The 23,939-nt window shown below is 40.4% G+C and overlaps 1 protein-coding gene across 2 annotated transcripts in view; it reads right to left on the reverse strand.

Moving 5' to 3' along the window:
- PCSK5 (proprotein convertase subtilisin/kexin type 5) overlaps nucleotides 1-23,939 on the reverse strand; it is a 492,211-nt gene that overhangs the window by 428,887 nt on the left and 39,385 nt on the right. For both annotated transcript variants that reach the window (XM_064291217.1, XM_064291216.1), the window contains exon 2: nucleotides 17,570-17,674. In XM_064291217.1, coding sequence (XP_064147287.1) covers nucleotides 17,570-17,674 — 105 coding nt within the window. The remainder of the gene's footprint in view (nucleotides 1-17,569; nucleotides 17,675-23,939) is intronic.

Raw genomic sequence — 23,939 nt, forward strand, 5'->3', positions numbered from 1 at the left:
ATAACTGAACAATTTTCTTCCAATCCACACCCCTAGGAACTTGTGATTGTGCATTTGTATTTTATTTGATAATGAGTTGGAGGAATTTACAAATAAACACCAAAGCAAAAATAAATAAATAAATAAACCCCAAACCCACTGCTGCCAAGTTGATTCCGACTCATAGCGACCCCATAGAGTTCCCAAGGCTGTCAGTCGCTACAGAAGCAGAATGCCCTATTTTTCTCCTGCAGAGCCACGGGTGGTTTTGAACTACAGACCTTTCAGTTAGCAATGACTTTAACCACTGCACCACCAGGCTTCCTTAAACAGCAAAGTGGGATAGTACAGATCGACCTCATACCTGCCTTAAAACACATGTCATTCAGTTGACAGCAGCTTTATTCATAATCATCAAAAGCCAAAACAATCCTAAAAATGTCCTCCAATTGGTGAATGAACAAACAAACCATGATACATTCATATAATTGAATACTATTCAGCAATAAAAAGGAATAAACTGCAGATATACACAACCTCATGGATGAGTCTCAAATGCATTATGCTAAGTGAAAGAATCCAGATGCCAGAGCCTATATACTATATTAGTCTATTCATATGCCATTCTAGAAAAGGCAAAACTATAGGGTCAGAAAACAGGTCAGTGGTAGCCAGAGGCTGGGGCTCTGGAGGTGGCTTACTATACAGGAATCCAGAGGAGTATTCAGAGGTAATGGAACTTTTCTACATCTTGATCACGTGTTGGTTACACAACTATATACATTTGTCAAAACTTGTAGAGCTGTACACTAAGAAGGATAAATTTTACAGCATGTAAATTATAACTTCATTTAAAATTTTTTTTACAAAATGTGCTATTCAAACTAAAATTTATGGTGGAAAAAACAAAACTATGATTGCCTCTAAAAAAAAAAAATGATTGCCTCTGGGGGGAGACAAGTGACTGGGAAGGGGGTTGAGGGAAACCTGGGGTGATGGTAATACTATCTTGGTAGGAATTCAGGCTACTATGCATTTGTCAAAACTCAAAAGATTATAAACTTCAGACTTGTGCATTTCAGAGTATGTAAATTTTACATTAAAAAGGAAAAAATGTCAGCAAATATGGTATGCTGAATGATTCTGAATACACGCTCAAGTATTTAGGGGGAAGAAAACTGATCTCTGCAATTGCCTTTGAAATGCATCAAAAATTAACATGACTCAGTGGATGGACAGAGATGGGTAGGGGCACAGATTAGTGAAAAAGGGCATATGTAAAACGTTACTGGTAGAATTTAGGTGCTAAGTGGAGGGGTGTTCACTTTAAATCCTTTCAATCTCTCTGTATGTTTGAAAATTGTTATAATAAAATGTTGGGAAAATCAATTCTAAAGAATTAAAATATGTACTTAATACAAAGATTTTTAAAGCATTAAAAAAAATAATAACGTGCAGTAAAAAAGGGGGGGAGGGGCTATTATTTTTCTAGTGGGATATTCTTTCTAGTCAAAGAACAAATCACTCAGACTCAAAGCCTGTCCATGATGCCACAGATGCAGTGCTGTCCTATCTCTTCACGGGGTTTGCTCAACTACAAGCTTGAACGGGACACGCGAGGCTGATGACAGGACTCTACTTATCCACTGATCCTAAGAGAGAACCAACTCGTGTAAGATAAGTTCGTAATTTCCTGCCACTGTACTAACTCATAATGCCGGGTGCTGAAACCAGGGCAAAGGGGGAAACTGTCTTTAAACTGTAATCTCAATGATGTAATCCCAGTGTTCCCAAAGTCTGAGCCAGAAAGTCATGAAATTGGAAAAGACCAGCTTTATATCCTGGTGATTCATTGTGTTATCTTCATTTAAGTCTACACTTGGAGCCTTTGCCCTCTCGGGGTAATTCAGCAGTCTCAGATATAGTGCCAAGCTGGACTTCTGACCCTGTTCCTTTCAGTTAATACTAACTACTGGTTAGAACATATGCCTGTGGAGTTAAAACTTTCTCCTGAGAAGGGACGGTGCGACCACTACCGTGCTTATAAAAATTCGCCAAAACTATAAATCTTCAAATGGTGTCACTTTGCCTGTAATCATCCAATCTGAAAGCTGACAGTTGACCAGACGGCTGCTAAATAGATGCTTTTGTTTAAAATGCTCTAAGTGGGGCAGCTCCCAGAAGGTTAGCTGTAGTAGCACCCCCTCACAAACACACACACACACACACATCTATTACAGAGGTTGAAGGGTTAGGTGTACAGAGCCTGCCAATTCAGGTGTGAGAAAGCTTGCTTAGTTTCACCAAGAGATTTAAAAAAAAAAAAAAAAAAGCACATCCACATCCACTGACAATCTTCACTAACCCCGTCCATCCTTAGGACGCCATTTTGACGACACACTTGAGAGAAGTAAAATATGAAAAACAAATCTGAATTAGGAGGCAAAAATGGCACAAAGTTTAAATTTTCACTTTAAAAACTCCCTGCCAGTCAATTACAAACAAGGCCAGAAATAAAATCTATTTGATTTTATTTCTGGCCTCTGTCTCCCACACCTGCCCACCATCTCCACCAACACCGCCAACGTCACCACCACTCTCACTCTCCTAATATATTTCTAATTTCTAATATGCATGGCTGGCTGGGCTTTTTCAAACTTGTTTTATTTTGTTGTTGCTATTTTAGAAGGTGGTCCATTTCTCCAAGACCAACACAAAATATTTAATTCTTTAGAAGGAATTCTATGAAGTACAATGTCTTGCTATTCAGTGCTGCCTTCTTCTGGAAGCCCATGAACATCAGCAGTAATACTTACTGTTCTCATTATGATACCCTTGTATCAGTGAGAACGATGTCCTGGGCCAATACAGAAGCAAAGTAACTTGTTCCTCATGTATCATGTGCATAGCTGAGTAGGTCTAGCTCTGTCTCAAGATTAACCAGGTTAATCTCAAATCTATTTGCAAAATCAGCTCTTTCAGGCAAAACAGAATCTAGGGGGAGAGCTGATTGTGCCGAGAAACATCCTAAGTGCTGGAGACAAAGATAGAAGGGAGAGGTTTAGAAAGAAACTAGAACAGAGAATACAACACGGGCATATCTGATAGGCAGCGTGGACAGTGATAGTAAAATCACAAGTGACATTGATTAGATGGTAATTAATGGTTTGGAATGAACAGTAGAAAATATCTAGCCGGCTTCATGATCTTACAAGTGAAATAAGCTCAGTGAGGAATGACATGCTAATAGCAACTCTGAGCTAGAAGTAAAGCTGAGGGCAGAATCCAAACATCCCCAATCCAGTCCAAGTCTCTTTCACTTTAGCTACACTATCCCTCCACCTGGCCGCACCAATATTCGTGCTAAAACGTGTGGCTGTTGTTAATTGCTGTCAAGTCAGTTCTGACTCAAGGCAAAACCATATGTTTCAGAGTAGAATTGTGCTCCGCAACGTTTTCATGGCTGTGATCTTTTGGAAGCAGATGACCAGGCCTTTCTTCCAAGGCACCTCTGGGTGGGTTCAAACCACCAACCTTTAAGTTAGCAGCCATGTGTTTAACTGTGTATGCCATCCAGAGAGCCTGTGATAAGTCACCATAAAATGATTAAAGTTCTAGGGAAAAAAGAGAAATCGTGGCTCCTAGCTTTATTACTATCATCCCAGGAAATTTTTTCCCTGTAAAAACTAATTATAAAATGTCATCCGTTCAATCATTCATAGATTGAAAGATTTCTATGTCCCAGACATTGTTCCAGGTCATGGGAATATCATAGTTAAGAAGATACATGAGCTCCTGCCTTCCCTGCACTTACACACTGGAGGGAAAAAACCAACAACAACCAAATAAACAGCATGGTGTCAGATTCAGACAGGAACCACAGAAGGAATACCCACGTTGAAGCTACATAGTAGGTGGGTGGATGAGGGTTAAGGGAAAACTCTAGTAAGGGTGATTACAAAAGGTCTTTCAAAGGAGGCAACGCTAGCTTTGATAATGGAAGGATGAGAAGATACCAATCACGCAAAGACCAAAGGAAACATATTCCAGGCAAAGGCAATAAAGGAAAAAGCTCAGTGTGTGTTGAGGGAAAGAAAGAGGCAACGTAGCTAAATGCAATGAGTGGGGGCGGGGGGGGGGCCATTTCAAAGACTAGCTCAGGGAAGTAGGATGGGACCAGATCATGAGGACCCTTAAAGATCATTATGAAATATCTGGATTTTATCCCAAGGGCAGTGGGAAGTCAGTGAAAAACTTGATCTGTTTGTATCTTTAAAACCTTACTCTCTGTGGAGCATGCTCGAAGAAAAACAAGAGTGTAACTGGGGGCAATTGCTATGGCCCAGATAAAAGATGTTGGCCACGTGAACCGGGATGACAGCAGCACAGGAGAGGAAGTGAATTACAGAGGTGGAGCCAACAGGATCTCTTGATGGTATGATATGGGTGCATGCGGTAAAAGGGGGAATCAAAAATGACTGCTCAATTTCTGCTTTGAGCAACTGGGTGGATCATGGAGCTATTTACTGTGAAGGAAGAGAATTGAGGGCCATGGTAAAGGGTAGGAATTAAAAGTTCTGTATTTGTCACTTTATGTTTTAGATGATTATTAGACATCTAGCTAGAGATGTTAAGTAGGTGTTTGTATATGAGTCAGAAAATCAAGGGAAGGATGAGAGTAAGAGATGCACATTTGAAGGAAGGACACCAGCATAAAGATGGTTTTTAAAGCAGTGGAATGAATGAGATTCTCTAGAGAGGCAGAACAGAACCAGGGCTGAGCTCTGGGCTCTCTAAACTTTCCAGGGGAGGTACCATTGAGGGTGACCGAGAAGGTGCAGGTGGAGAGGCGGAAAGAATACCAGCAGAAGGTAGTGTCAGAGAAGCTGAGAAAGCCAAGTTTTCAAGAAGGACCAAATGATTGCCCGTTCCAAATGAAAGCTGGAGTCAGAGGAGAACAGAGATACATCACCTGGAGTTGAAATAGCAAAGCATTCTTGAGTTCAACAAAAGCAGTTTCACTATACATGGTGGGGGGCGGGGGGAATATCTTACAGTGTGGAAAGGGAACAACTAGTAAGAGTTATTTTTAAGTGTTTGTGTAGCCTCCCAAACATATCCCACATATAACTACAGACATATGCACAAGTTTTTTTTTTTTTTTTTTTAAAACATAAACAGGAACACAGCTTATATGCTCTTGGTATACTGTTCTTTTTGTACTTTATATATTATTTTGGAAATCTTTCCTTAAACACTGGTGGTGTAGTGGTTAAGTGCTATAGCTGCTAACGAAGAGGTCAGCTGTTCAAATTTGCCAGGAGCTACTTGGAAACTCTATGGGACAGTTCTACTCTGTCCTACAGGGTCACTATGAGTTGGAATAGACTCGATGGCAGCGGGTTTAGTGGGTTTATCAGAATTTACGGACTTACAATATGAGTTTAATGGCTATTTACTATTTTGTTATAAGGATTTAAGCTAAACTTTTAACCTTACGTGCACAATTCATCATAGTGCATTATACTGAGGAGATGCAAAAATAATTATGAACCTTCAAATGGGAGAGAATCGATGGGCTGAGAAGTTAAGTGCTTACCTTACCAAATTTAAAGCAGGAACTAGAACCCAAAGATTTCTTTCTATGGCACCATATTGCCTCCATTTATGTTCTAAGAACTGATTACATTTGGGAGAACTGAGCGCAGAAACAAAATTCACAAGCACTTATGAACAAATCAGGTCTTTTCAATGGTGATGTTATAATCGGATTTCTTATTTACTCTTGCATTCATGAATACATAAATCACTATGATTTCTCTTCAAAGCCAGACAATTAAAATGACTTCGGTTTTGTCTTCATTGTTGTTTTGCTGTTTCCTCTAATTCCCCAGGTTTGCTTACTCATTTTATCCTAACTTGACCCAGATTTCAACAGAACCTGTGGCTCCACGATTCCTTTCTTAAAACCTAAGAGGGTCGGTGAAAAACAGGAAGACCCTCAACAAGACGGACTGACACGGTGGATGCAACAATGGGCTCAAGCATAATAAAGATTGTAAGGATGCCACAGGATTGGGTGGTGTCTCGTTCTGTTGTACATAGGGTTGCTATGAGTGGGAACCAACTCGATGGCACCTAAGAACAGCAACAAGATCTACCCAGAAAATTCGAATGTTGTCATTACCCTACATTTTCTGGGTTCACCACCTGCTTTTTCAATATCTGATAGCTTAGAAATACCACATAAACAAACAAACAAAAAGATTTTACAGTTAATATCTTTCCTTTGAGTGGCTAAAATGATTTATGCAAAATCCATAATCTATCCTCCCTTCATCAAACCCCTCTTCCTATTTTTATTGCCATCAGTGTTATTTACCATTCATTCTCTTCTCCAGTCTCCATGACCTTGACTTATCCCTTTCCTCCAACCTGTTAAGGCCATTTCTCTCAGTCAGTGGAAAACTGAGCAAAGCACAAAGAGAAGCTATAATGAGTCCACCGCCTTTCTCCTCACCACCAGCAGCCCTTGCTTCAGAGCTTGAAAGATCTGAATCTATTATTTATGCTAAGAAAAATTCATATTCCAGTTTAGAGACTATGACCCAGAGAAAGAAATCATATTTGAGCCACACACTGGAGCATAACCCATAGAACTAAAACCAGGTGTCCAGGTGAGCCAAGCAAAATCAGGAGAGTGCTGACATCTTTCTTGCCTACTCCCCCTTTCTCCCAACACAGCCTCACTTGAGAGGTAACAAATAGGATGTCCCTCAGATGTGTTTTCTTTGGCCCACAAAGATATTCAAAAACTTTTGAATTGGTTGCCAACGTTCAAAATTGGGAAAGCTTATGTAAAAATCCATACTTGGCGGGTTCTTTTGAATTGGCAACCCCGAGCCAGCTCTCCAGTGTGAGGACAACTGGCTGTAGCTAAGTAGCAGCTGCTCCCTTACCCTACAGCAAGCATTCCACGCTTTGCCCTAAGCCCAGTTATGTTTTATCTGGCCCATCTCGCTCATTCTTGTTACCTGCACAACCACCATAGGCATGTGAGTTTATGACCTTTCAAAATGAAATATTGCCAAGTACTCTCTAACAACAATCTGGCAACCTTTCCAAAGTAGCTAAAAAGCCTTTTATTTGTTTTGTTTTTACCTTTTTTTTTTTTTTTAATCCACTCCTATCTCTAAGGGGGGTTCTGGTCCTGACCTAGAACTTTCCCATCAGATATCTCAGTGATGTACCATCTAACTCTCTGGTTTCTCACAGTCTAGATGCCTGACTAGGAACAAGAGAGAAGCACAGGGGAGATGGAGAACATGGTGAATTCTGCAGTCACACACCTCCTCACCGCTCTCCCACATCCTAGACATCTTGCCACTATCAGTGTATCAAAGGTTGCAAACCTATAGCTAAAGTGCGTCTCATAAGAGTGTATGCATTCTAGAGGAATCTCCAAGGATGCAGAAAAACTATCAAAAGTCAAGGAAAGGAATTTGCAATAAGGGTCGTATCATAGCTGATGAACAAGAGATAAATAAGGAACAAGACAGGCTTTCCAAAAGGCCCACTGTGTTCCTGCCCTGTGCTCATCAATGGATCCAAGCCCACAGTTTCTGGAGAATGCATGGTATTCACAAGATACTTAGTAACTACTTTCACTCACTGGTGAGACTGACAAGAGAGAGGTAAATGTGAAATGCCCATTATTTCTGACACATGCTGAACAACAACACAAAGCCCTAGGTACCTGCCAGAGAGAACACAGCCACTCGGGTTCTGCAGAAAAACGAAGCAAAAACCACACACTTCGACTCCCTGGACCATCCCATGCAGCTGCATGACCACAAGCCCAGGAATGTTCTATTGCACTTATAAAACTGCACTTCTCAAAAGAGAGTCAATCCATTAAATCATTATCACATTTAAAACCAGAGAGCAGAAAATTAGTCTGCCAAAGAAAACAGTTTGCAGGAGGACAAGCCACGACGGCAGGTTAGGTGAGAGGAAACAGTACACTGGCCTGAACAGGAAGTACTGGAACTCAGGGAGAAACTCACTTTGAAGTTCCCCAGGCCAAATGGAATATTACTTGAGAAAAGGCATGACCATGATTCATATTTGGGGGCCAGGGTAGATTAGGCTGAAAATCTTCCGAGCATATATTTCTAACTAAAGAAGGCTTCTCCCCTATGAAGTTCTCTTAGTAGATCCAGATACACGCAAACTGCTTATAAATGGCTTATCTTTGAGTTTAAGACAGGGATGACTGTGCTGGCTGCCACTATAGATCAATCATATAGCAATCAGCTGTGAAGATAAAACAATTCTGAAATTACGAAGTGAATCCATGGAGAATTGGGGTTTGATAGGTGAGAAGTGGACTTGTACTTTTCAGGAACACAGCCATTATGTTTGGTGAGGGGGTCTTATTATTCTAGTTACTCCATCACATGTATGTTACCTTGAGGCAAAAGAGAAAACTCCAGTCATCTGACAATCAAGTACTGGGCATGAGAGGTACCCACACGAGTTAGTGAAGAACTTGAACTGGCTTTTCTGCTCTCCTAGGTCTGATTTTATCCAATCTTGCTGACTACCTCCCACCGCTTCATTTTGCCCTTTCTGTCCTTTTCCCCACACCTCTTTATGTGTCCTTGTACAATGCTTGACTGCCCTGCTTTAAAATTCTCTCCAGAGGAAATAGCGATGTATAAATGTAGCAAACTGGGTATCTCTGGGAGCTAAAGCCTTGAACTTAATTCTAGGCCACATTTTCAGGAGAACAGTTGCTTATTCAGGAGAATGAAGAAGGAAGCTTCAAATATTTAAAGAGCTGTCATGTAGGAGTCAATTTACTACTGTGTATAGGGTCGCTATGAATCAGAATCGACTCAGTAGCAATGGTTTTGGTTTTTTGGTATAGGTCTGGAGAAGTCCCTGAGTGGTGCAAATGGTTAACACACTGAACTGCTCACCAAAAGGACAGATGTTCAAGTTTACCCAGAGGCACCTGGGAAGAAAGGCCTGGCAATCTACTTCCAAAAAATCAGTCATTGAAAACCTTATGGAGTATAGACCTACTCTGATACACAATAGGGTCACCATGAGTCAGAATCAGTGCAAAGCAACTGGTTTTACAGAGGATCTAGAAGGCAAAAGTAGATCCAATGGGTAGAAATTACAGCTAAGCAGATTAGGACTCAACAAGTTAAATCTCTTCGAAAATAGAAATGTTTGCCTTGTCCATCAGGGAACTCCCTGCCACTGGACATGCTCAAACAGATCTGAAAAAAATTCCTTTTAGGAGTACGATGGGAAGGAAAGAGATATCACTAAATCAACTCTAATTCTAAGGAGTCTGTGATTCTATGAAAAACACCATATGAATATTATTCCCATAACTGAGTAGTCATACATGTCCACATAATAAGGCAGCCTGACTGAAGGTAAACTTTAGGAAGAAACAATTTGGGAGAAGAGCCCATCCCTGACCTCAAAGGCAATTCTACCCTAGACAGACAGTCCCTTAGTAGATTTCCAGATAGAAAAAGCACTGGAAAAGATAAGAGATTGTTAGGCCAGAATCTTCACCATAAAAGTGAATGAGAAAAAGAGGAAGCTGTACTTATATAGGAAACCCTGGTGGCATAGTGGTTAAGAGCCACAGCTGTTAGCAAAAAGGTCAGCAGTTTGAATCTGCCAGGCGCTCCTTGGAAACTCTACAGGGCAGTTCTACTCTGTCCTATAGGGTCGCTATGAGTCGGAATCGACTCGATGGCAAGGGGTTTGGTTTTTTGGTTTTGGTGCTTATGTAATCATGGATAGGACATGGGTAGCTAACTTAATGGAATTTTATAGTTTTTGCTTTCTTTTGTTTCAGTTTTGTTTTTTTGCTGTTGTTTTTTAAAGCCAAATAGGCCCTACTCTAATAGGAAACTAAAGATTCTGGTTTTTCTGTTTCTGCTTACAGGGGAGAAAAATGAGGAAAAAAAAATGATTGTCCACCATGTTCCCCACCTCAGTTCTAAATGGGTAGCTAAAGGGCTACAAAGGGCTTCTATCCCAAAGCAATCCTACAGATAACGCTCTCCTTGACTAACATGTCTGTGGCTGGCAAGGATTTATAAACAAATTAGTGAGAGGCTTCCAAGAATGTTAATTAACTCAGACTATTGTTTCTGAAATTTAGCTTAGATTTCTTGGAAAAAAGTTGGTCAGCAAAAATTAAAAAGTTCTGGGTAAGAACATTGGAAAGCTTACTGCGCCAGCTGCTCTGAGGTTGTAGCAACACTTTCCTCAAAACTTGACTGCACTATAACTATACCAGTAGTTTCAGAATCCCTCTTCCTGCTAACTAACAATTACAGGAATAAAACTGACCAACCTAGTTTATAGGGTCACTATGAGTTGAAATCAACTTGACAGCAGTGGGTTTGGTTTGGTTTACCTAGTTTATGAGCTAATAGAATCACAGAATACCATAAAGGCAAGAGACCTGTATTACCTAGGAGTCCCTGGGTGGTACAAACCATTAACATGCTTGGCTGCTAACCAAAAGGTTGGAGGGTTAAGCCCACCGAGGTATACCTCAAAAGAAAGGCCTGGCGATCTACTTTTGAAAAATCAGCCATTGAAAACATTATGGAGCGCAGTTCTTCTCCTACACACATGAGGTTACCATAAGTCAGATTCAATGTCAAGGCAACTGGTTTTAGTTTTCCCTTTAGTGAGAAGGTGATGATCAGAGTTAATATTATCAGTAATGAAATAGGTCCACATCATGTGCCTTCTGATTTCACCCACTGAGAAGGACACATAGCTTCTCTGCTATTCTTGCCAAAAAACTTGTTGCCAAACCTGAATCTAATCATGAGGAGACAGACACAACCAACTTGAGATTCTACAAAATAACTGGCATATAAACTCTTCAAAAAGTTTGAAACCTGGAAAAAAAATAAACGAGAAAGAAAAACAAAAGACTGAAGGAAGTATTATACATTAAAGGGGACTTTGGAAGACAGGACAACCAAACGTAATCCCATCTAGAAAAGAGACAACTGACAAAATTTAAATGAAGTCTGCAAATTAGACAGTGATATTGGATCACTGTTATCATCTGATTTTCAGTATTGTACTATGGTTAATATAACAGAACATTCTTGTTTAAATATGAAGTTGCTGTTGTTGTTAGGTGCCGCCCAGTCGGTTCCGGCTCATAGCGACCCTATGCACAACCGAATGAAACACTGCCCGGTCCGGTGCCATCCTTACAATCGTTATGCTTGTGCTCATTGTTGTAGCCACTGGGTCAATCCACCTCATTGAGGGTCTTCCTCTTTTCAACTGACCTTGTACTCTGCCAAGCATGATGTCCTTCTCCAGAGACTGATCCCTCCTGACAACACGTCCAAAGTATGTAAAATGCAGTCTCGCCATCCTTGCTTCTAAGGAGCACTCTGGTTGTACTTCTTCCAAAACAGATTTGTTCGTTCTTTTGACAGTCTATGGTATATTCAATATTCTTTGCCAACACCACAATTCAAAGGCATCAATTCTTTGCTCTTTCTTATTCATTGTCCAGCTTTCACATGCATATGATGTGATTGAAAATACCATAGCTTGGGTCAGGTGCACCTTAGTATTCAAGCTGACATCTTTGTTCTTCAACACTTTGAAGAGGTCCCTCGCAGCAGATTTACCCAGTGCAATCCGTCTTTTGATTTCTTGACTGCTGCTTCCATGGCCGTTGATTGCGGATCCAAGTAAAATGAAATCCTTGACAACTTCAATCTTTTCTCCGTTTATCATAATGTTGCTCATTGGTCCAGTTGTGAGGATTTCTGTTTGTCTATGTTGAGATGCAGTCCATATTGAAGGCTGTGATCTTCGAACTTCATTAGTAAGTGCTTCAATTCCTTTTCACTTTCAGTAAGCAAGGTTGTGTCATCTGCATAACGCAGGTTGTTAATGAGTCTTCCTCCAATCCTGATGCCCAGTTCTTCTTCATATAGTCCAGCTTCTCGGATTATTTGTTCAGCATACAGATTAACTAGGTATGGTGAAAGAACACAACCCTGACGCACACCTTTCCTGACTTTAAACCAATCAGTATCCCCTTGTTCTGTCCAAACAACTGCCTCTTGATCTATGTGAAGGTTCCTCAGGAGCACAATTAAGTGTTCTGGAATTCCCATTCTTCGCAATGTTATCCATAGTTTGTTATGATCCACACAGTCGAATGCCTTTGCATAGTCAATAAAAGACAGGTAAACATCCTTCTGGTATTCTCTGCTTTCAGCCAGGATCCATCTGACAACAGCAATGATATCCCTGGTTCCAAGTCCTCTTCAGAAACTGGCCTGAATTTCTGGCAGTTCCCTGTCGATATACTGCTGCAGCCGTTTTTGAATGATCTTCAGCAAAATTTTGCTTGAATGTGATATTAATGATATTGCTCTATAATTTCCACATTTGTTTGGATCACCTTTCTTGGGAATAGGCATAAATATGGATCTCTTCCCGTCAGTTGACAAGGAAGCTGTCTTCCATATTTCTTGGCATAGACGAATGAGCACCTCCAGCACTGCATGTGTTTGTTGAAACATCTCATTTGATATTCCTTCAATTCCTGGAGCCTTGTTTTTTGCCAATGCCTTCAGAGCAGCTTGGACTTCCTCCTTCAGTACCATCGGTTCCTGATCATATGCCACCTCTTGAAATGGTTGAATATCGACTTATTCTTTTTGGTATAATGCTCTGTGTATTCTTTCCATCTTCTTTTGATGCTTCCTGTGTCATTTAATATTTTCCCCATGGAATCCTTCACTATTGCAACTCGAGGCTTGAATTTTTTCTTCAGTTCTTTCAGCTTGAGAAACGCCGAGCATGTTCTTCCCTTTTGGTTTTCCGTCTCCAGCTCTTTGCACATGTCATTATAATACTTTACTTTGTCTTCTTGAGAGGCCCTTTGAAATCTTCTGTTCAATTCAGCTCTTTTACTTCGTCAATTCTTCCTTTTGCTTTAGCTGCTCAACATTCGAGAGCAAGTTTCAGAGTCTCCTCCGACATCCACCTTGGTCTTTTCTTTCTTTCCTGTCTTTTCAATAACCTCTTGCTTTCTTCATGTATGATGTCCTTGATGTCATTCCACAACTCGTCTGGTCTTCGGTCACCAGTGTTCAATGTGTCAAGTCTGTTCTGGAGATGGTCTCTAAATTCAGGTGGGATATACTCAAGGTCATATTTTGGCTCTTGTGGACTTACTACGATTTTCTTCAGTTTCAGCTTGAACTTGCATGTGAGCAACTGATGGTCTGTTCCACAGTGGGCCCCTGGCCTTGTTCTGACTGATGATATTGAGCTTTTCCCTCGTCTGTTTCCACAAATGTGGTCAATTTGATTTCTGTGTGTTCCATCTGGCAAGGTCCATGTGTATACTCGCCGTTTATGTTGGTGAAAGAAGGTATTTGCAATGAAGAAGTCATTGGTCTTGCAAACTTCTATCATTCAATCTCCAGCATTGTTTCTATCACCAAGGCCATATTTTCCAATCACCGATCCTTCTTCTTTGCTTCCAGCTTTCACGTTAAAATCACCAGTAATTACCAAAGCATCTTGATTGCATGTTCGATCAATTTCAGACTGCAGCAGCTGATAAAAATCTTCTATTTCTTCATCTTTGGCCCTAGTGGTTGGTGCGTAAATTTAAATAATAGTCGTATTAACTGGCCTTCCTTGTAGCTGTAGGGATATTATCCTATCACTGACAGCGTTGTACTTCAGGATAGATCTTGAAACATTCTTTTTGATGATGAATGCGACACCATTCCTCTTCGAGTTATCATTCCCAGCATAGTAGACTACATGATTGTCCGATTCAAAATGGCCAATACCAGTCCTTTTCAGCTCACTAATGCCTAGGATATCGATGTTATGTCTTTTTTATTATTGCCATCCTAGTGGGTGTGACTCATCTATCAGTTGGAATCTACTCGACGGTAATGGGTAATGGGAGTGGGTACGAAGTGGTCATTTTTGAGGAATTCCAATTTTCCTAGATTCATAGTTCGTATATTCCAGGTTCTGATTATTAATGGATGTTTGCAGTTGTTTCTTCTCATTTTGAGTCATGCCACTTCAGCAAATGAAGGTCCCGAAAGCTTTACTCCAACCACGTCATTAAGGTCAACTCTACTTTGAGGAGGCAGCTCTTCCCCAGCATCTTTTGAGTGCCTTCTAACTTGGGGGGCTCATCTTCCAGCACTATATCAGGCAATGTTCCGCTGCTATTCATAACGTTTTCACTGGCTAATGCTTTTCAGAAGTAGACTGCCGTATCCTTCTTCCCAGTCTGTCTTAGTCTGGAAGCTCAGCTGAAACCTGTCCTCCACAGGTGACCCTGCTGGTATCTGAATACCGGTGGCATAGCTTCCAGCATCACAGCAACACGCAAGCCCCCACAGTATGACAAACTGACAGACATGTGGAGGTAAATATGAAGTACTTAGAGGTAAAAAGAAACACTGGTGGCGTAGTGGTTAAGTGCTACCGCTGCTAACCAAAAGACTGGCAGTTTGAATCCACCAGGTGCTCCCTGGAAACCCTATGGGGCAGGTCTACTCTGTCCTTTAGGGGCACTATGAGTTGGAATTGCCTCAACAGCAACGGGTTTCTTTTTTGGGGGGTTAGAGGTAAAAAGGCATCATGTCCACAATTTGCTCTTAAATTTTCAGAAAAAAAGTTTATAATTTATATAGATATACCTATATATCTATAAGGAGCCTTGATGGTGCAATGGTTATGAGCTCACCTGCTAATCGAAAGATTGGTGGTTGAAACCCACCCAGCAGCTCTGTGGAAGAAAGACCTGGCAATCTTCTGTAAAGATTACAGCCAAGAATACCCTCTGGGGCAGTTGTACTGTGTCACAGGGGTCACTCTGAGTTGGAATCGACTCGACGGCACCCTAAAACTACACCAACAACCTACATATGTGTACGTGTATGTATATGTATGTTTTATATGTGTGTGAACACATACGTGTATATGTATACACAGAAAAAGAAAAAAAAGATAAAGTGTGATAAAATGTCAACATTTAGGGGACTCTGGGAAAAGTATACACGAATTCTCTGTAAAATTTTTGCAGCTGTGCTGTAAATAAAATTTTTTTAAATTTAAAAGAAAAGAAATTAATGTGGGCCTGAGCCTTTTGAGAAGGAAGATGGAGAAGGAGGAATATAATAGAACACCCTCCCTCTCCTTTGCTTTCCTCGTCGACACTGAGAAACACTGTAAACTATAAATATCCTCAGATCCTTGAAAGCTACTGCGGTAGACCTCAACAGTGAGCTCCCTTGGGGTACCACTATATCTCTGAATTCCCAGGGCCTAACACAGGGCCTTTTTTTACACAGGGCCTGGTATATACTAGGGGCTGAAGAAATGGTTAATGAATGAATGAATGAACTACAAGAAACATCTGAAACAAATTGTGGCCAAATCACAACCTCTGTCTGCAAAGTTGGGAGAATTGTGGCCCTTTTGCATAATTGGCTGGGTGGCAATGGCGGGTAGGGGGCATTAGAATGAAGAGTAAGATGGGGCCCTGCTCTGGACATTCTTTTATTGAGGAGAAAGGAAACTGAGCACGCACTCTTGGGCTGGCCTGAAGTGGCTCAGCTCATCTGGTTTGTGTGAGGAAAGGGCGTACACTTGAGGTACTATCTGTCCCAGCACTCAATGTCTCTGTTTGTTCAGACACATGCTATTCGGAGTACTGAAAAAGGAAGAAATGAAGACCAAGATGTCCCAAGAGAAGATTAAGGATCGAAATAGCTCCATTCAGTAAACCCTTCATCATGAAAGCAATGTCTCATTATATTCTGCTCTTCCTTCCCAAACCAGCAAGTACTTGGTTTTTCAAATTCACACTGACTACCCATGAGGTCAGAGATTGGAATCATTTTAATCACCAAGTTCAAGAAACCTTTGAAAAAGTTGTTTAACAGATGAAAAACACGACTTTGCTTCGAAAACACAGCTAATTCAGAAATGTCCCAATAGACTGCTTTTCCAGAAACATAGAATTCTGAATAGAGAGGAAGGAAAAGAAAATCCAATCCATAGGCCACTAAAGAGAAAGCATTAGGGGATGTTCCTACATCCCACAAAAAATCGGGACCTAGAAGACAGGTGCTTTCTCTATCCACCAAGTCACAATTTCACAATCATGAACACTGTGTCATAATATTCCAGAAAAAAATGAAATGAGGTGAATTGTGGCACATAACAGAGGGCAGGATTCCAAACTGAAAACCTAATTTGTGCACTAAATTTTGCTTTAATAAGGAATACAATTTTTGAGGAATCTCTAGCTGAGCTTGCTATGCTTACTGGTAGGGACTTGTTCACAATTTATTTGGAAACGAGCTCAAACAGCAAACCCAAACCATAATGGAAAACAACCATCCTAATCAATAAATAATGGGCAGGGATCCCACACACAGAGTAACTGGGACGAGTTGGGGCAGCTGCTCTCTCTTCCTGTTTACTTGACACCTCTGAGAGGCCAATTAATTTTCTGTCAGAAATTAGTCCCTTCCTTAAACTTAATAAAAAAAAAACAAAAAACAAAACCCATTGCAGTCGAGTCAATTCTGACTCCTAGTGACCCTACAGGTCAGAGTAGAACTGTCCCATAGAGTTTCCAAGGAGTGCCTGGTGGATTTGAACTGCCGACCTTTTTGTTAGCAGCTGTAGCACTCAACCACTACACCACCAGGGTTTCCCAGATAAGGGTAGATATTTTCTAACTTGCCCCCAAAGACCTTAGTGGCCAGTTATTGGTTTGTTTTCCTCGTCCTCCCCAACTTTCTATCTCCCATTTCCAAGCTGCCTTCCATCTCTAAATGGGATAAGAATCCTGGGTTTACCATACCTACTTCTAGATTCATCCTGGGGTATGCTCTCTGTATGATCCAAAAGAACCCAAAGCAAAGACAATGTATAAGAAAGATACACGATCAGCCTCAAAAGGCAGTGTGCTATACAGCAGCCCTGAAGAGGAGGAGCCTGCTTCTATCCTTCCATTTGTTCTCAGTATCCCACCAGTTCCAAATACAGTCTGGTGCTTGGGAGGCCAAACGCATGGCTCTGTTAATGCCAGCTAAAATAGTGATGATTCATTGTGACTGGAGGCCTGCCCTACGGATTCTGGAAGAGATCCTTCCTTCTATAGAGCTCAGCACCTCATATCTGTATGCAAATGATCAGACAGCATGGTATTCTTAACACGTCAATCCCAGTCTCTCTCTCTCTCCCTGTCTCTCCACTGTCCATAAGAGCTCATTCCTATGGATACCCCTGGGCTCTGCAACTGGGATGATAATGGTACATCAGTAAAAATCAAGCTATTGCCTATTCCTTGCCTGAAGAGGAAGCAAAGGCACTAGAACCAAAGAATAGTATGACACTTTAGGAATTTGAGCCTTCCTGCTGGTCATCACCTCCTAGTGTGATATTACCAATGAAAAATGCAGAAGCTTTGCCTCTTGGTCCCCACCCAGCTGGTTCTTCTTACCTTTGGTTCCATTGAAATGAAACTGTGCGTTCCTCTGCTCGAGAGAACTGACCTTTTAATCGTCCTGCTATGGTAGAAGTGGTAGTAGTCTTTCAGGGCCCCAATCTGCAAAGGCAGGGTGGGAAGGAAAGAGCAAAAGAAAGAGACATTAATGCATGGGAAAAAACAAAAAACTTGTTTTCCTGTTTTTCATTAAATTAAAAACACAAAACCAAAAAAATAAAAATACAAAAAGGTCCATAAATTATGCAGTTGCCTGGTGTGCTTAAATGTTACTTGAACCTTGGTGATCGCTTTTCAAAAAGGACATGTGATATGAAATGGAGTGTCCTTGAGGCAGTGACTGCAGAACTAAAAATTATAATGGGTAGCTTAGCCTGTCCATATCTCCCTTTTAATGTTTAATTTATATGCAGCATTTTAAGTAATTCTATATCAATTTATATCCAAATGTGGGGAAGGAAAAAAAAAAATCAAGTAGCTATCTGGTTATTAAAACACATTGCATTTTCTTTGCTCCCGGAAATGTACAATGAAGTACTTTGTTAGATTATTTATACCATTCATTTGAAATAAGTCTTCAGCAGGAGATCACTCACAAAGATAACATTACTTAATTTGTTTCCTGACTTTAGTAAACAGTATAAATGTACAGTCCTCGTTCATTTATTTCAAAACAAAAAGTGGAATGGCAATTTCTAAAACAAAACTAAAATCCCACATCCTATTCAACTAAGCTTTCTGTGTAAAAACAGTTCAGTGCACTGTACCTTATTCTTAACCATTTTAGTCTTTTTATTTACATATCCCTTTCCTTAGTTAAAAATAGGTTTGTGTAATATAGCTTTGAAAATAAGTCCATGTCTACTTTGGAAAACAAACAAGCAAAATGCTAAAAAAAAACATTATTTTTTCAGCAGATTATAAAACCTGGGCCACATGATAGAAATTGAACCATTCGAATAAGATGGGAGACTTAAGTTCTAGATCCAACTGATGGCACACCAGAATTGTCTCCTTGGGTAAGTCATATACACTTAACTAAACCTCGGTTTCCTTTTCTATAAAATTGGAATTTGTGCTAGTTAATTTCTAAGATCACCACACCTCTCAAATTCCATTCTTTGACAGTAAGACTTTACTTGGTTCGGGCAAATGCATCAAATTGGCTATTTCTCCAGAACATCATGGCTCTGCCCTAAAAGAATGACCATCAGTCAAACAGGATATTTTGCAATTGGGACAACTCAAAAGTTGGGCTTTTCTCAATTCAAAAAAGAAAAAGTCATTAGCTCATCTTAATTTTCCCCACTAAAAGGTTTAGGTTTTATTTCTTCTTTTTATCACATTCTCAATTATCGTCCTACCCCTTGCAATAAAGATGAACCGAATTTCTGTTCCATTTATGAGACATCTTCTCACTGGAGCTTTACACTCTATTTGAGTGTCTCATAATCGTTTAGATTTGAAAGAAAGTTTCAAGTCTCCCAACCACTTTTTTTTTTTTTTATTAAAATAGACACTGATCTATACAATAGAAGAGATCCTGGGGAGGGTGAGTAAGGGCTCTGGGAGACTCTCATCTCATTGATCCGAACACTGAAGCGGTAGGAACAATGAGGAAGAAGGTGCAGATGCCAGCCCCAGTCTCTGAGAGTGATTCAGGAAGGATTTACAGGCTGGTTTTAAGACTCCAGAGGACTAAGGGTAGGGTCAGGAAGGACCCTGTAATCCTTTACAAGAAAATCTTAAAATCACAAGAAACTCAGAGTTTCCATCTTATGTAGCTTTTGTCAAGAGTGTTCGCTGAGAGCTTGTGGAGTTCTACGTTCTCAGAACATAGAATCCCTGAGGGAGTACCTTATAGAGAACCCATCGCTAATGTGAAAAATGTCAGTGTGTTTAAGATCATGTCTACTCAGCTATAATTAAATCTCTTTGATTATGGCAATGACTGAATTCAATTCAACGATTAAACCCAAACTGTGCATGAAATTCTTTCTAAAGACGTTTGTGGATCCTTTGTGGCCTCATTGGTACAAACTGGAATTCCAATCAAATACAGTAAATAGGGAGGAGTTCTGGTGGTGCAGTGGTTAAGAGCTCGAACTGTTAACCAAAAGGTTGACAGTTCGAATCCACCAGCCACTCCTTGGAAACCCTATGGGGCAGTTCTACTCTGTTCTGTAGGGTCTATATGAGTCGGAATCAACTGGACGGCAATGAGTTTGTTTGTTTTGCAGGGGGGGAGAGGGAGGGGCAGTGAGTAGAAAGCTGGAAAATTGAACCCTACTTCTGACTTGTGAAGTATTGGTAGTTCAGTAGAATTCTCGCTTTCAGTGTAAGAGGTTCAGTTCCCAGCCAAAGCACCTCATGCATCCGTCAGTGGAGGCAATGCTGTACAGGTTTCAGTAGAACCCCCTAAGATGGACTAGGAAAAAAGGCCTGGGGATCTACTTCTGAAAATCAGCCAATGAAAACCCTGTGGATCACAACAGCCCAATCAACAACCAATCATGGGGATGGTCCAGGACCAGGCAGTCTTTGTGCATGGGGTCGTCATGAGTAGAGGGCAAACTCCATGGAAGCTAACAACAACAATGTTCTCTCTATTTGCAGCACCCTCCCCTACCTCCATCCTCTCCATCTTGATTCCTCGTCCTCCTCCTGTATGTCTCACCTAAGGATGTCCTCCTTAATTCCCCAGACCATGTCAGGTTCCTTTATTATATCATCTCATAGAATCATAAGAACATTTACCTGTAATTATACCTTGATTAGTACAGTTATTTGTTTAGGGTCTTTGTCCCCACCTGTATGTTCCACTGAGGCAGGGACTTAATCTGTTTTTGCTCACCAATTAATTTGCAGCTGTTAGCACGTGAGTTCTCAGAAAAGACTGCTGAACGAATGGTATAAAAATCTAAATCTGTGAAGAACTAGAATTACACACATTAAAGCTATACGTAGTTCAAAATCTCTAATATGAGCAGCAGAACTATCAAATGAAGGCTAATTCCAGCAAAACAGTCCAATTATTCTCCCTTAATTGAAATGCCAACACTGCCAGGGTTATGGTTCTGAAGGTTGTGAGTTAGGAAATCTCTCTCTCTCTCTCTCTACATATATAAAACCAAACCAGTTGCGTTGTAGTCAATGGCGACTCATAGCGACCCTAAAGTATAAACATGTATATGTAATTTTTTCCAACACAACAACTAAGGAATAATACTGCATTAGTTCAGTTATTCTCCGTCATTAAAAAAAAAAAAAAAGTCCATCACCTCCCAGAATTATATATAACATATATACATGTTTATGTCTCTCATCTATTAATATGTATATCCCTTATTGGCAAGAATTGTGCTTTTATATTCTTTCAAAAGCACAAAGCATGCTGAGGGTATTTAATAAACATTAAGAAGAAAAATGTCATAACATGTTGGGAGTTATTCAAAAGAAAGACAGCATATGAAAACAGAGCAGTAGTATTGTCTATAAGCAAGCATTTCATCTAGCTCCTCTGGGGTAATGTAAAACAAAAGATGACGGTGTTTATAAGTTATGAAATAGCAACAGCACCAAAATAAGGAACAATATATAACTAACATAGAAGCATTTTATAAATAAGTCAGAAACAATAAGAGTATATAAAAAAAAAATAAGAGTATATGAGGTATAAAATCAATAGCAGACAGATCAACCAACCTTTGCCTTAACACTATATAAAGGAAGGAAAGAAAAATGCCCTCCCTGTTAGCCCTGGTGGCACCGTGGTTAAGAGCTCTGACTGCCAGTCAAAAGGTTGGCAATTTGAAACTACCAGCTGCTCCTTGGAAACTCTATAGGGCAGTTCTACTCTGTCCTATAGGGTCACTATGAGTGAGAATCGACTCGACGGCAGTGAACCTTAGTTTGGTTTTTGGTTTGTCAGCCCTCTTACACTCCTCTTCTGTACAGTCACACACAAACATTCCTTGCTTTTATATTAAGGTATAAATGACTGATAAGATTCAATGTCTTTGTAATCTTAGGGACAGAAAATTAAAACTTAAGCCAAATAAATGAGTCTATAGTGCATGTGTTTCCAAAAACAGTCATCACTGGAATTTCTTCCCTGGCAGTAGGAGGGAAACTTCCCAGTGTTCCCAAATCCTCATGTCACAAAGAGCTATTAAATTCTAAGGAGAGGACTGGCAGCCTAAGACCCACACTTTACTCTGGCTCTGCCCCGGTGAGAAGCTTCAGGATTCATTCACTACTAACAGCCTCTCTTGTGTTTGCAGCTAAAAACCTTCTCACTAATGACTTTCCATGTATAGTTTGCACCTTCCTTATACATAGTGATACAGGGTGACCAACTGTGCCAGTTGGTCTGAGGTGTTTCTGGGACACAAGGCTTTCAGTGCTAAAACTGGGTCAATCCCAGGCAAACGGGGACCTTCAGAACCAAGGTCACTGGCACTATGGCCACCTGGATGAACCTGTCAGTTTTCTCTAATGGTTTGGTCTGCCTCGTTTTCCCTCCTGCCTCTTCCAATTTATAGATATCACCAAATTCTGTGCTCTTATTTGAAAAATTATTTACTTCTCAAAAAATGGGAAAAATTTGAACAGACATTTTGCAAGGAAGACACATACATGGTCAATAAGCACATGAAGAGATGCTCAAATGCGAATTAAAATCCTAAGGAGGTAGCACTACACATCCATGAGAATGGCAAAAATTAAAAAGACGGACAACACCAGGTTTTAGTGAGATTGTGGAGCATCGGAATATTGCTAGTGAGAGTGTAAAATGGCCCAACTGCTTTAGAAAACAGTTTGGCAATTTCTTATGACATATGCACCCTCCTCACGACCACCCATTTCATTCCTAGGTAAAAAGAAATGAAGGTAAATTTCCAAGCAGAACTCATACACAAATGTGCACAGCAGCTGTCTTTATAGTAGCTCCAAACAGAAAACATCGTACAATGTCCATCAAGAGGTAAAAGGATAAATAAGTTGTGGTATATCCATATAATGAAATGCTACTCAGCAATAAAAAGGAGCAAACTACTGATATATGCAGAAATCCTGGTGGCGTAGCGGCTAAGAGCTACCTCTGCTAACCACAAAGGTCGGCAGTTTGAATCCACCGGGCTCTCCTTGGAAACCTGTGGGGCAGTTCTACTCTGTCCCATAGGGTTGCTATGAGTCGGAATCGACTCGACGGCAATGAGTTTGGGTTTTTTTTTTTTTTTTGGTTTACTGATATATGCAACAACATGACCGTATCTCAAAATATTATGTTGACACAAAAGAGTGCATGCTCCATGATTCTGTTGATGTGAAATTCTAGGGCAAAAAAAACTAATCTATAGTGACAAACCAGATGAGTGATTGCTTGGGGGTGGAGTAGGGACTGACTGGGAAAAGGCGTGGGCAAACTTATTGGAGCGCTGAGAATGGCAATGTTCTGTATCTTGAATGTGGAGGTAATTACATCAGTGGTAAGGGCCTAAGTGTGCTGGAACCAGTTCATAGGTTTTCAGGAGCTGATTTCAACTTTTCCAGTTCAGTGACATCATGTTGATGACTTGAAATCAACAAGGATGGAAGTATCTGCATCACTAAAAATTGGCAAATGATACTGTTATAGACTGAACTGTGTCCTCCCCAAAGTATGTGTTGGAATCCTAACCTGTGGATGTAATCCTTGTTTGGGAATAGGGTTTTCTTTGTTATGTTAATGCAGCCATATCAGTGTAGGGTGTGTCCTAAACCTAATCACATCTGAGCTATAAAAACAGCAGATTAGACACAGAGGAGGGATTGTCTACAAACCAAGGAAGGAACCCAGAAACACCTGGGGCTACTGAAAAGGAAGGAATTCACTTGGTCGAGACCCTGATTTGGATTTTGTGAGAAAACAAATTTCTGTGCTTTAAAGCCACTCACCTGTGGTATTTGTGTTATAGCAGCACTGGGTAAAACAGCTAAAAATTAGGACTTCCTTGTTACCCTGAAAAGTCACTCGTTAAGCATTTATAAGCATACCGCTGGGTCTGTATGTTTGTCAACAATTTATCCAATTGTATACTAAAATGATTACATTTTATTACACCTAACTCCTATCTTAATAATGGTGATTTCAAAAGTTATAAGTGCTGTCTTCTGATTTCTCTTTCCAGTCTGTAGATTGGGAAACAGAAAAACACAGTTAGCTGGAGTTTGAGTTTATCCTCCAGCTCACACCTTTTCCCACTCTCTCAGGTGAGGCAGGGAAGAATCCACTCACCAAGAACACTGTTCTTGCTGGCCAACCTCTTTCCACTGCCCAAAAGTGGCAAGCCTGAAACTTCCACTTGTTAACCTCATTTCAATT

The sequence above is a fragment of the Loxodonta africana genome, chromosome 9 (genome assembly GCF_030014295.1).
Source record: "Loxodonta africana isolate mLoxAfr1 chromosome 9, mLoxAfr1.hap2, whole genome shotgun sequence".
NCBI classification, from domain to species: domain Eukaryota; kingdom Metazoa; phylum Chordata; class Mammalia; order Proboscidea; family Elephantidae; genus Loxodonta; species Loxodonta africana.